General features: G+C 35.4%; 1 protein-coding gene across 4 annotated transcripts in view; it reads right to left on the bottom strand.

Annotated features, from left to right (window-relative positions):
- The window catches only part of EPHA5 (EPH receptor A5), a 688,281-nt gene that overhangs the window by 175,963 nt on the left and 497,771 nt on the right, over positions 1-14,547 (bottom strand). For all 4 annotated transcript variants that reach the window (XM_006875349.1, XM_006875351.1, XM_006875350.1 and 1 more), the window contains exon 8: positions 3,232-3,391. In XM_006875349.1, coding sequence (XP_006875411.1) covers positions 3,232-3,391 — 160 coding nt within the window. The remainder of the gene's footprint in view (positions 1-3,231; positions 3,392-14,547) is intronic.

Raw genomic sequence — 14,547 nt, 5'->3', positions numbered from 1 at the left:
TATGAGTTGGTTCCAACTCAATGGCATCTGACAACAGCAACAACAACAGTGTGGGCAGAGGTATGCAGACATCCATTGTCATGCAAATCATAATGACTTTTGATAGCAGTCCTCTGCATTTAATCTGAAGTAAGCTTCAGCTCTTCAGTGAGCATCTCAGTGCAATGAGCACTGGTGATTATGAACCTTTAATACTATCCCTTGATAATCCTAAGAAACTGCAAGTATCAATTTTCCAGCTGATGTTTGACTTTTGACTTTTTCTTGGTCGGCAATTGAACATGTTTCCATTCCATACTTAGCTGTTTTCTCCCAACTCATTGTGATGAGGCCATGTTTCATCAAGTGGAATGATTTTTTAAAAGAAACTTTGAATTTCTTCCAAGTATTAGTCCAAAGTTTGTTTGCAGATGTCCAAATGCTTCTGTTTATGCTCTTCTGAGCATTGTTTTAGTGCTTCTCACACAAACTTTTTGAAACCCAAGTCTGTCCTTGATTATTTCATAGGCAGAGCCACAGATGATTTGCAAAAGATTTGTTACACATTCCACAGTCACTTGTCTATTCAACTTAATCACTTCACATGCAAGCTCAATGTTGTCATCATCTGTGGACATGGGTGGGTATTTTAATACAACTAAAGTGCAGATAATTTTTGTTTGACTCTCATGGGTTTATGAGAAACTGACTGCACATTCATGATCTTATTAAAAATTCTGGCATGCCCAATTAGGGTAAGTAATTTTGAGCAATCTGAAGAAAACTGGTTGATAAAAATGCAAACATCCTATAACTAAGTAACATTTAAACATTTTTTAAGATAGAATTTTTATTTGTAATCTCATTCTGAAATATTAAATGACTGTGTTCCCTGAGTTAGTAGACTACATGTGAAGTATAAATTATTAATGATGCTGAAAAAATTCAATAACTATTACAATGATCAGCTTATATAGCAGGTGATTTGTCATAAATCTCATTTAGGGTTAAGGTTGAAAGATTAAATAATACATTCCTATACGATATTTGGAGTCCTGATGTGGCACTATGTGTTAAGCCATTTGAACTGCATAGTCAGCTGTTCAAGCTCACCAGCTGCTCCTCAGAAACCCTATACAGGGTTGCTATGGGTCGTAACCGACTCGACGGCACTTAACAATAACAACAACATATGTTATTTAGAAGTCCTGGCGGTGCTATAGAATAATGCGCTGGACTGCAAGGTCAGTTTGAACCACAAGGTCTGCACTTAAAACCCACCACCTGCTCCTCAGAAGCACTATACGTGGTTGCTATGGGTTGGAACTGACTCAACAGCACTAAACAACATATTTTGTTTAAGAAGTTCTTGTGTGACAACTGTAGGATAAACACTCAGCTTCAAGGTAGGTTTAAGCTAGAAGGTCAGCAGTTCAAACTCACCAGCTGCTCCTTGGAGTATCAACACAAGACTGCTATGAGTCGGAACTGACTGGATGGCACTTAACAACTATAAAATATGTTGCTTAAATGTAATTTTTAAGTAATTTAAGTTCACCATTATTTTGACAGTAATATTATTTAAAGAACCATTTTCAAAATTAATTTTAAGTAACAAATATTAGTTTTTCTAAACATTTAACCTAACCATGATTTAAACAGTAACATATAATGTTATTTAAAGAATGATTTTATACAGGTTTATTGAGATTTTAATTTAATAATTCTTCTAATCATTATAAAGTAAACCTGATGACAAATCAATAAGTTTGTTTAGTTTCAAAAGAAAGAAATATACATTTAATTTTTCTAATTTAAAATCAATAACTTTAATACAATCTGTCTTTTAAAACGATACGTATTTCACAATATTCCTATGTATCATCATCCCCTTAACAAAACGATAAAGGAGCTCTGGTAGCATAGTGGTTATGAATCGGGCTGCTAACCTCAAGGTCGGCAGTTTGAAACTACCAGCCGTTCCGTGAGAGAAAGATGAGGCTTTCTGCTCCCATAAAGATTTACAGGCTCGGAAACCCTGTGCAGGGTCACTATGAGTTGGAAGCGACTCCGTGGTACTTAGCAACAACAACAACAATAAACTGATAAGTGTCAATTCTTTCACTTAATGTTCTGAAATGCAAGGTTGGTTTGAACCACAAGGTCAGTGGTTCAAGCTCATCAGCTGCTTCTTGGAAACCCTATACAGGGTCACTATGGGTTGGAACTGACTCGACGGCACTTAACAACAATAATAAAAATTCAATGTTGAAAATATCACAATTCCTTGCCTTGTTTATAGGTGAAAGAGTTGACACTATTATCATTTTGTTAAGAAGATGAAAATGATCTAATTCAATATTTGAGTCCTAGTTTGGCATTTTGTGTTAATTGGCTGGACTGCAAAGTTACTTTAAACTGAAATGTCAGCAGTTCAAGCTCACCATCTGCTCCTCCGCAACCCTATACAGGGTCATTGTCGGTCAGAACCGACTCAAAAACACTTAATGACAACAACAAAAATCCAATGTTTGGAGTCCTGGAGTGGCACTGTAGGATAAGCACTGGACTACAAGGTTGGTTTGAACAATCAAGTAGGCAGTTCAAACCTTCTCGGAACTCAGTAGCACTTAACAACAAAAATAACAATCCAATGTGTAATGAATTTAACTTAGGACAAATAAGTGTTCTGAATATTTATTTGGATTTAGGAGAAACATTTTCATGTTATTTTAATGAAAAGTAAGGTTATAAGAAAGATACTCCAGAAATAGCACCACTGTACTCAAAGTACTATATTGCCTGAAACATTTTCTTTTCAATCAGATTGGTTTCTATGAATACTGTTTTCCTGCTAAACACAATACTAAAGAAAGCCCCTATGGTATTTTCAGAGAAGGACTAAGCCTAGTAGAAGAGTGAAACAGATAAATGAAACAAGTGAAAAGTAAATTGGTACAATTCGATGAAGTATAGTAGCAGTGGAAAGAATGTCTTTAAAACAATCTTTAAATATTTCTTAAGGATCTCCGAATGCTTCATCTCTGAGTAAACTAAATGCACTGAGGAAGCAGGTTTTAACACACCAACCTACCATAATAGCATGATAGATCCTTCCTACCTTAAGGGGTCATACCTGAGAAAGAGAATTGAGAGAGACTTGAAAGAGTACCCTGGCAGGGTGTTGATCCAATGACTTTTTTCTGTTAACCATTACAGAGATATGAGTTGACAGTAATTAAAATGACTTACACACTGGGATGGTTTCAAACTCAAATCTTCGACTGAAGACACCATAGCCAGCTGCTGTGCGCGCTCGGATTTGGAATACATACACTGAAGCTGGTTTCAGGCCTTCTGCGGTAATAGTTGTTTCTTTAGATTTGATAATTGTATAGCTGGTCTCTTGGTCCTTGGAATGTACATGTAAATTAAAAAGTACATATAAGTTAACTCATGAATTATTGATGATAATAGTAAAATATAGAATGATACAATAGAAAATCAACCAGTAATTAATGGACTGTTAGTCCAAATCTGATGTTTAAAACAAACAAAACTTATACACATTCTAAATGTGTTACTACTAATAAGGAAACTGAAAATTAATTATTTGTAAGTGATGTCCATTTATTCATCCACTTTACATGTCTTTGGCAAACATTAATTTTAATGTTACAAATCGGGCTGCGAACCTCAAGATCAGCAGTTCAAAACTACCAGCTGTTCCACGGGAGAAAGATGAGGCTTTCTGCTCCTGTAAAGATGTAAAACCTCGGAAACCCTGTACAGGGCTGCTATGAGTCAGAACCGATTCCAAGGCACATAACAAAAACAACATTAATTATTTTAGAGGATATATTTCAGTGTTTCTATTTGTGAGCATGTTTCACTCATAAGTAAATTTGAGGGTACACCAAATCTGATGCCCTTGATAGAGAATGATGACAATGCCTCACATACTGCCAAAAAAGACTTATGTTTTATGTCTTTACTCTATTTAATCAATTCTGACTTAGTGATTCTGTATACAGTTTCTAAGACTGTATATATTACAGAAGCAACTTTATTTTTCTCCCATATAGAGGCTGGTAGGTTTGAACTGGCAACATTATGGTTAGTCTTATCCTACACTGCTTAGTGAGTTATATTTCTGATCATAATTAACATTGGGAAATGGAAAGAGTATCCCGAGACCCTTAATTTAATTTCCCACTATTGTATAAACACTGGAGTGGGAACAAAAATGTCGGCAGTTAAAACCCACCAAATGCTCTTTGGAAGCCTTATACAGCATTGCTATGAGTCTGAACTACAACAAGTTGAATCAGGGAACATTAACAAAAATAGAAATACACAATTTTTTTATTTTCCTTTTTACAACTTTCAACTTCTGTGCATTGTCAATTAGTGAATGGGGTCCTGATAGGGTGCTGTAGGAAAACAACTAGACCACAATGTCAGTTAGAACCACAAGGTTGGTGATTTAAAACTCACCAGTCACTCCTCAGAAACCCTGTACAGGGTCACTATGAATTGGAACAGACTCAACTATACTTAACAACAACAGCAATCAGTGAGTGAAGATGTAACGAGAAAAAAAATGACTGGAAATATAATTTTGGAAACTGAAACAATAGGAGCAATTACTATTTTCACTGCCTTGCACTACATCTAGACTAGACATCCATAATCCCTCATTACCTTTTTGAAATTACCAAACTGAATATAAAGTTTAGACCTACCACATTTTAAATACATAAAAGTTCTTGTTTATACCTTTTCCCACATTTTGTGTGTTTTTTTTTGTATGAATTTTTGGTTAAATTGATTGTTTTTCTGAAAATATCCCCATATATATTAAATTTCAGATAGATGTTATAGTACTAATAAAGGAGTGCTATTGTTAAGTGCTGCTGAGTTGGTTTTGACTCATAGAGATTCTGTACTCTGCAGGAGCAAAACGTCTCATTTTCCCCCTTGGAATGGCTGGTAGCTTGAACCACTAACCTTATTCAGTGCTTATCCCACATAGTCACCACTCTCCATGTTATAAAGGATAGTTGGTAGAGGTTTCTTTTTATAGTTTCATCAAGACAGTCTATCTACTCAACAGAATTTAATCTGAAACTGCAACACTTCATAATCTATACAATCAGGTTTTTTTTTGTTTTGTTTTGTTTTAATTTAATTTTTTTTTCACAAATAGAAACATGACATTATAATTTTTTAAAGACCTAATGAGAATAACACACATATGTTTGTTTGTTTGTTTTTTTTCAGAGATGAGAAAAAATTTAAAACAAGAATATTAAACTCACTTATCAAGGTATAAACTCTAATGGTATTGAAATGTTATTATTGACTCTTCATATAGCTATGAAGGTGGAAACTGAATGCAAGTCATTTGTTTTGTCTCTGAAAGTCCCTAATTGATGGTAGCATGGCATGCTGTACCTTTAGCGAAGATGTTAAAATCATCTAACTAAAATCATCAATGTGCTAACATACAGAAAGTTTATTTTTACATTTACTCTGGTCTCTTCATCTGTAACATTTAGGTAGAAGAGCATGTAAGGATTTTGAGGATGGTGCAAGACTGGGCAATGTTTCCTTCTGTTTTACACAGGGCCATTGTGAGTCTGAAATGCCATGGTAGCACCAAACAACAAATTTTTACCATATGGTTTAAATAGCCTAATCTTTAAAGTATTCAGAGAGGACTGGTATAGTGCTGTGGGTTAATGCGCTGGACTGAAAATCAGTTTGATCCACAAGGTTGGCAGTTCAAACCCACCTCAGAAACCATATAAAGGGTTGCTATGGGTTTGAACTGACTCAAAGGCACTTAACAACAACAAGTACAAGTGTGACACTGTAGTTACTCATAAGCACTGGAGTACTAACCACAAGGTCAGCAGTTTGAACCCACCAACAGCTCCTCAGAGACCCTGTACATGTAGATTCACTATGAATCAGAACCAACTCAACACAGCACTTAAAAAAAACAACAAAGTCTTTAGAAATTTTTATTACAATTTTGTTAAGGTTTCAAAGAAGATAATCATACTTTAAAGAAACTCACAAAAATTTCACCTTGCTGGCTATATATTTTTCTTCTTTCTTAAATATTTATATATCCTGAACTATGTGTCTTAGACTACAGTAAAGGAAAAAAAAAGACAATTTCTTAACTGCTCCTCTTAAATATTATTAAAACTCCTAAAAACTATTACACTTACTAATCATTTTGTGAATGATCAGATTTATGATACAGTGTGCACAATTTTTCTCAGTAATACTTTATACTTCAGATTGGCTATCAAAGTCTTAGTATTATACAAAAGCAATAAGTTTGCTTAAGATAATTCCAAAACTGTCTCAGCAGTTCATAAACAGGGAACTGTTGGAAATTTAAGCCAGATACAGAAAAGAATATAAATCAAAGGATATCACTGTTAATATCAGATGAATCTTGGCTGAAACCAGAGAAAATCAGAAAGATGTTGACTAGTGCCTTATTGACTATGCAAAGACACTCCACTGTGTATATCATAACAGTGATATATATATAACTATAACTACATTAGGAAGACAAGGAATTTCAGAATATTTAATTATACTCATGTGGAACGTGTACGTAGACAAAAAGGCAGTCATTTGAACAGAACTAGTATATACTGAATTATTTAAAATCAGAAAAGGTGTGTCATGGTTGTCTTATTTCACCATATTTATTCAATCTGCATGCTGAGCCAGTAATCCAAGAAAATGGACTAAGAGAAAGAACAAGGCATCAGGTTTGAAGGAAGGATTATTAATAACTTGTGATATCCAGATGACACAACCTTATTTCCTGAAAGTGAAATGCTTGATGCACTTACTGACAAAGATCAAAGCCTTATGAATTAAACCTCAAATCTCAACATAAAAAAAACCTCATAACTGGACCAATGAGCAATATCATGATAAACCAAAATATATTTAATTTGTTAGGAATTTTATTTTACTTGGATACGCAACCAATGACAATGGAAGTAGCAGTCAAGAAATAAAATGACATATATCTTTGGGCAAGTTTGCTACAAAAGTCCTCTTGAAAATGTCAAAAAGCAAAGATGTAACTTTGAGGACTAAGGTTCATTTACCTAAACCATAGTATTTTCAACTTCTTCATATGCATGTGAAAGTTGGACAATAAATATGGAAGAACATTGAAGAATTTATGCATTTGAATTATGGAGCTAGAAAAGAATATTGAAAGTACCAGAGACTGCCAGAAGAACAAACAAATCTGTTTTGGAAGAAGTACATCCAGAATGCTCCTAAGAAGTGAGGAGGGCAAGACTTTGTCTCAGGTTTTTTGGATATGTTATCTGGAGGGACAGGTCCCTGGAAAGAATACTATGCTTGGTAAAACCTCTACAGTATGCCAAACTGACAGATGAGTGGTGGAATGACTGAATAAGATTATGCAAATATGAGGTATCTGTGACACATGAAGAAGGTTGGATATCTTGGATAAATTGTTAATAATATAAGTAAGATGCATTGCACTCTAGTGGGGAGGTTTTTTTTTGTTGTTGTTAAGTGCTGTAGAGTTGGTTTTGACTCATAGTAAACTTGTATATGGTTTCCAAGGAGTGCTTGGTGAGTTTGAACTGCCAGCTTTGAGGGTCAAACTGATCTCTTGATCATGTCTTTAACCCTACATCTCCACACATGGAAATAAGGTGTTAGGACTCCTAATGGCAATGACTGGTCAGTTTTACCATTTTGGATTCCTTTAGACATGAGATCCCTATGCTGAACCTTCTTGATCCAGGAGACAGAGCTGTAAAATTGGATATGGTGAGAGACGATGAGAAGCAGTGACAAAGTCAGCTGTAAGCAGAAGTAGCAGAATTAAGACACCATCATCAGGCAGAGCATTGAGATTCCTGGACCACACACTGAGAAAGTACAATGCCTTTAGGCAGGAAGCTTGTTAGCAGAGTGGTTTGCCTCTAGGCACTTTAATTGACAGAGTTAAAAGAGCTTTGTACCACTCTCCTTACCAGGGAAGAGGCCTGAAGTCAAGGGTCAAAGAGAAATCTACCAGCAGGGAAGGATGAAGAGGCTGTCATTAACTGTATCCTGAGTCATTTTTGAACCTGAGTTGTAACCTGTTATTTCCTTAATAAATTCCATAATTGTGACTATTGTCTATGCGTTTTGTGTAGCAACTATGTAGCAATTATGGAACCCTGAAGAAATGTAGAGAGTGCATGGAAAGGACAGTTCATGTAAGAATTGGTACAAAGGTTGATTATGAATTAAACCTCAAAATTCAATATAAAAACCAAAAAGCTTCACAACTGGACCAATAAGCAATATGTCTGATCTTACCTCAAAAGAAATGGCCTTGGGGTTATGGTTATTCTCTCTACACCTTATGAATGTCAGACATCGATTAACAAGTGCCATTTTAACAATAAGATTTTAATATTTCCATAAAATTGTGACTTTTATGAAGTTCCTAACATATATAATTAAACTATATATATATATATATATACAAATAAAAGTATAAAAATAATAGTGCTTCCATTTTTTCTATGTAATTAACAAAGCAAGTATGCAAATGTGAGCACAAGTTTTGGAAACTCCATTCTTCTTTAAAACAGCGATGATATTACTTACCAAGAGTATTCTGAGGATATAAATGTATTATTATCTTTATATTCTTCCATTATCTGTAAATTATTCAACTAAAAAGTATAATGCAAGTCATTTTCAAAATTTTATTTTGGTGTAACTTCTTACTTTCCCAAATAAAATTAATACATTTTGTTAAAATAAAATAAACTGGTACATTCCCACACAAAAAAAGAAAAATGCTATCAGAAAATTAGAATGCTGCTCCTTGAAATAATTTGTAATCTAATAACCATAACATAAAACTATACATTTTATCTGATTTATTTGTTAAACTTGTATATATCTTTGTTGCTCATTATTTAGGGTCTTATCATTGTATGTTGTCTCCCCAAGTTAGCAGAAAATTATATTTTCTAAAGGAAGTTTAAAAAGTAATATATCTAAGGGATTAAAAGGGAACATAGTGATTCCATATAATAAGTACTGAACTGCAAACCACAATGTCGGTGGTTTGAGCCGACAGATGAGGCTTTCTCCTCCTGCAAATATATAAAAAAGCTTCTGAACCCCTATACTGGGTTCACTATACGTGAGCCCTACATAGGGTTTCCAAGGAGTGGATGGTGAGCTTGAACTGCTGACCTTGAAGCTCGAAACAACTTTACAGCCCAGCGATTAGCCCACAGTGCCACATCAGGACTCCAATATAAAAAATAACAAGGGTTAAAGCCAATATACATAAAATGGAATTATCTAAATTTTTTTGTTATTTCCTCCTTTAAATTACTCCCATGTTTTGCTTTTCTTCCTATCATAAATCATATATAAACATTTTCAACACACACAATCACTTAGCTGCCAGGTCTTTGGTCAGAATGGGAACTTTTGCTGTCTTCACGCACTGACTAAACAAATGAGTGACATTCCCCAGCTGCTTAGCAAACACTCTTCACATGCAGTGAGGAGAGGGCCTCAGCAGAAGGAGCCAGCTGGTAAACACCCTGCCAAAGGGCAGCTTCACTTTTCCTGTGCCTTTAATTAAGAGATGGCAATGGGCCCATCACCATGCAGGAGCAGAGACGTTCAATGACCTCTATTAGAGTAGGGTAATCACAGGCAGAAATGCCAGCTGGCAAGTGCAAGTGGCCTGTAAAGCTCTGCCACCTGTGACTGGCCAAAGGCCATTCAGTAAAATGGTAGTATGATTTTTAAAAGTTTAAAATAAGCCCTGGAAGCCTATTTGGTCCTTCAACTCAATACATGGTCTAAAAGTCCATTCTTTTATCTTATTTTCTCTTATGAATATTAAAAATAAAGAAAAAATAAAACCATGCATTGTATGTGTCTGTTTAACAAATTTATTTGGCAATAATATTTAGGAATGAATTTCTTCACTGTCAAAATGTAGTCACTAACTTTCCCAAAGTACTGTTCCAAAGTAGTAAATAATGCCCCCAATCTTGTAAATAACATCCCCAAATAATACATGAATGATTTGCTTCTCTTAAATATATAAGTAGATAATTTGTTATTCATATATTGAAGATATGTATAGAATGATTTTCCATATTATTTTTGTGCTGTCTTATGTAGGTAATGAAATTTACTAATGTAATATTATATACTAAAAATAAGATTAAATATACTCAAATCAGTACGATTAAAAAGAAAGACTATAAAGAAGACAAATTTACAACATACAAAACATTCAACAGAAGGAATAACAATAGAAAAAGACTCCTCCTTAGCACTCTTTCAGTAACTCTTTACTTTAGAGTGAGCGAATGTTAAACCAAAAAAATCTAAAAGTGCTTGCTCCTATTGATTATTATGTTCATATGGAAACTCATAAGTATGATAGAAAGTGGTACTGAAAACACTTAAGGTTAAAAAAAAATCACAATGATTTTTGCAAGGACAATAAATAAAACAAGCTAACTGATTCAGGAGAAGAAAACTAGTATACCTAAATCACTACTGTTCTAACGTTTTAGTCTTCCTGCTATTGAATATTATTTCATCAAAGGTAAGTAGCTCTGGTAGAGTAGTGGTTATGAGTCGGGCTGCTAACCTCAAGGTAATCAGTTTGAAACTACCAGTTGTTCCATGGAAGGAAGATAAGGTATAAAGATCTGCAACCTGGGAAACCCTATGCAGGGTCACTACGAGTCAGCACTGAATCCACTGCACACAATTACCAAGTTGAGTAATCCAAATATATAGCCATAAATATTTCATTATTTCAACATGCTATATTCAATTTCATTTTTCCTTAAATCAACATTTGTTGTTGCTGTTGTTAAGTGCCATTGAGTGAATTCTGACCCATAGCTACCCTGTATAGGATTTCCAAGGAGCAGCTGGTGAGCTTAAATCACAGACCTTGCAGTATAAATGATTTGCAATCTGATGCATTAGCCCAAAGCACCACGTCAAAATTACTCACAGTAAAATATTTAAAAATCAGAATGTTTACAAAGAATTCAGTATGTGTCTTATTATACATACTTCCATAACTCTATCTAGCTTTGCCAAAATGACAGTAAGATGTGTGCTTGCATTTTATAGATTGTAAAGCCATTCCTTTCACTATACTTATTCTGTCTGTATGTTTAGAAAATAATCCAAGAAGCCATACTATATGAAGAATTAGACAACAGGATTCTAAGAAATCTTTGATATATAGATGACACAATCTTGTTTGCTGAGAGTGAGGCAGACTTGAAAGACTTATTGAGGAACATCAAAGACTAAAGTCTTCTTTTAAGATTATAACTAAATATAAAGAATATAAAAATATGCTTTCAAAAAGAACCAGATGATCATATCGATTGATGCAGAAAAGGCATTTGAAAAAATCCAAAATCCATTCCTGATAAAAACACTCAACAAAGTAGGGAAATGTCTCAACATAATTAAGAGCATATATATAAAACCAACAGCCTACATTACACTCAATGGAGAGAAACTGAAAGCCTTCCCTTACCTAATAGGAACCAGACAAGGATGCCCTTTGTCACCACTCCTATTCAATACTGTGCTGGAAGTGTTAGCAAGAGCTATATGGCAACTAAGGGAAATTAAAGGTATCCAAATTGGCAAAAAGGAAGTAAATCTCTCTCTATTTGCAGATGATATGATCCTATGTGTAGAAAACTCCAAACACTCAGTAAAAAAGGTACTAGACCTCATTGGAAGATTCAACAAAGTGGCAGGATATAAGATCAACATACAAAAATCGATTGGATTCCTCTATACCACAAATGACAGCACTGAAAAGGACATTACGAAAGCAATACTAGTTACAATAGCCACCCAAAGGATGAAATATGTAGGAATAAACGTAGCCAGAGACACAAAGTACTTATACAAAGAAAACTACAAAATATTACTACAAGAAACTAAAATAGACTGACATAAATGGAAGAATGTACAATGCTCCTGGTTAGGAAGACTTAACATTGTAAAAATGTCAATACTGCCCAAAGCAAACTACACGCATAATGTAATCCCAATACAGATTCCAACAACATTCTTCAAAGAGCTGGAAAAAACAATTATGAACTTTATATGGAAAGGAAAGAGACCCAAGATAAGCAAAGCACTGCTTAAGAAGAAGAATAAGGTTATAAACCCCTCATTCCCCAACTTCAAAACTTATTACATGGTTACAGTGGTCAAATTAGCTTGGTACTGGTACATTGAAATAAAGAAACATCGATCAATGGAACAAAAAATCAAGAATCCAGAAATTAACCCATCCACATACAGCCAACTGATTTTTGACAAAGTACCTAAATATATCAAATGGGGAGGTGATAGTCTCTTTAACAGATGGTGCTGGCAGAAATGGAAAGTGATATGCAAAAGATTGAAACAAGACCTTCACCTCACACCTTATACAAAAACCAATTCAGCATGAGTTAAAGACGTAAATGTGAATCCCAGAATTATAAAGGCTAGCAATGAAAAAATCATGACAAATGTGAGGGCACTAATTCAGGCAATACACAGACTACAAAACATTTTGAAAATGACACAAACAAAAGTAGACAAAATAGATGATTGGGACATACTAAAAATTAAAAACTTATGTTCATGAAAAGACTTTACCAGTAGAATGAAAATTGTACCCAGAGAATGGGAAAAAATCTTTTGCAATGACACATCAGACAAGGGACTCGTCTCTAAAATATATAGGAAACTACAACACCTCTACAAGAAAAAGACATATAACCCAATTAAAAAATGGGCTTAGGACATGAACAGACCCTTCACCAAGGAGGAGATCCAGGCAACCAAGATACATATGAAGAAATGTTTACGATCACTAGCTATTAGAGAGATGCAAATCAAAACAACAATGAGATATCAACTCATACCAACAGCAAAGATCAAAAAAGTAGAGGACAATAAATTCTGGCAAGGATGTGGAGGGACTGGGACGCTCCTGCATTGCTGGTGGGATTGCAAAATGTTCTAACCTCTCTGGAAAGAAATATGGTGCTTCCTCAGAAGGTTGGAAATAAAAATACCTTATGATCCAGCAATTCCCCTACTAAGTATTTACCCACAAGAAATACAAGCCATAAAACAAGTAGATATATGCACACCGATGTTCATAGCAGCACTATTTACAATACCATAAAGATGGAGACAGCCTAAGTGCGCATCATCTGAAGAATGGTAAACAAACTGTGGTACATACACACAATGGAATATTAAGCTACCTTGAAGAATAACAAGGAAGCTGCAAGCCACCGCAAAACATGGATGGACCTTGAGGACATTATGTTGAGTGAAATTAGTCAGTGAAATTAGTCAAAAGGAAAAATACTGTATAGGACCTCTACTGTAATAGACAAAGAAAACAGAACCCATAGTAAAGGGGGGTGATTCTTTGCTGGTTACCGGGATGTGGGTGGTGGGGTGAGGGGAGGGAGGGGAAGGTGAAGCACAGGGCAGAAAATAGACACAGGATACTTTGGGTTCTACGGAGGGGGGCAATACACAGAAGGGGGAGGGGGATGGAAGAACAAAATAGACAGGAAAACAATTAGGCAGGTTTGCAAGGGCTAAGTGGTACAGAGGTAAAGAATGATATATGCACAACTTTGTAACAACAGACCTCTGGGATACAGGAGTATCCTGTATCCTGTATGAGACAGGAGTTGGAATGGGGGAAAGGAGTGAAATAAGGTTAAGATACTTGGCTTTCTTTACATCTTGGCTTTCCTGGCATATCGTTTAAAATAGACACTTGAGGGAGAGAGAAAGGAATAGCCAGAAATATCACCATAGAAAGCTTGTAAGTCCGTCTTCTTCCTATAATTGATTGGTGATGCTGCTGGTTATGAGCCGTGGAGTCGGAACGACTCATAGTGGCCCTGTGCAGGGTCTCTGAAGCTGTAAATCTTTACGGAAGCAGAAAGCCTCATCTTTCTTCTGTGGAACAACTGGTAGTTTCGAACTGCTTACTTACATTTCGCAGCCCGATTTGTAACCACTACACTACCAAAATGGGGCTACAACGTGCCCAGTGAAGGAGGCTTCCTGCAGAGCCTTTGCATTACATACGACCATAGGTGGAATCCTGAACCTTATCCAGAATCTTCTGAGGTGAGAAATGTCCACTTGAAAGGACAAGCAGACCAGTCTGGAGCAGCTAGAAGAACAGAATATACTTCTTGATAGAAAGACTGACAGGAAAAATAAGAAAACAATATAGGCACTCCGACTGATTACTACAAGAACAAGCAAGTTGCTTGCCCTGGAGACATCAAGGAAAGTGGTCGGATACCCTCAGGGCAAAACCCCTTCCAACACTAAGACTCAATGGGAAAACACATTCTGATTGGTGACCATGTTTTTCACCGAAAAGAGGAAGTGAGGGAAAAACAGCAATGAAGTTGAGAGCTAAGCCCTACA

Source organism: Chrysochloris asiatica, unplaced genomic scaffold, assembly GCF_000296735.1.
Source record: "Chrysochloris asiatica unplaced genomic scaffold, ChrAsi1.0 scaffold00322, whole genome shotgun sequence".
NCBI classification, from domain to species: Eukaryota; Metazoa; Chordata; class Mammalia; order Afrosoricida; family Chrysochloridae; genus Chrysochloris; species Chrysochloris asiatica.
The sequence above is the reverse complement of the archived record's forward strand: the minus strand, read 5'-3'. Positions and strand labels throughout refer to the sequence as shown.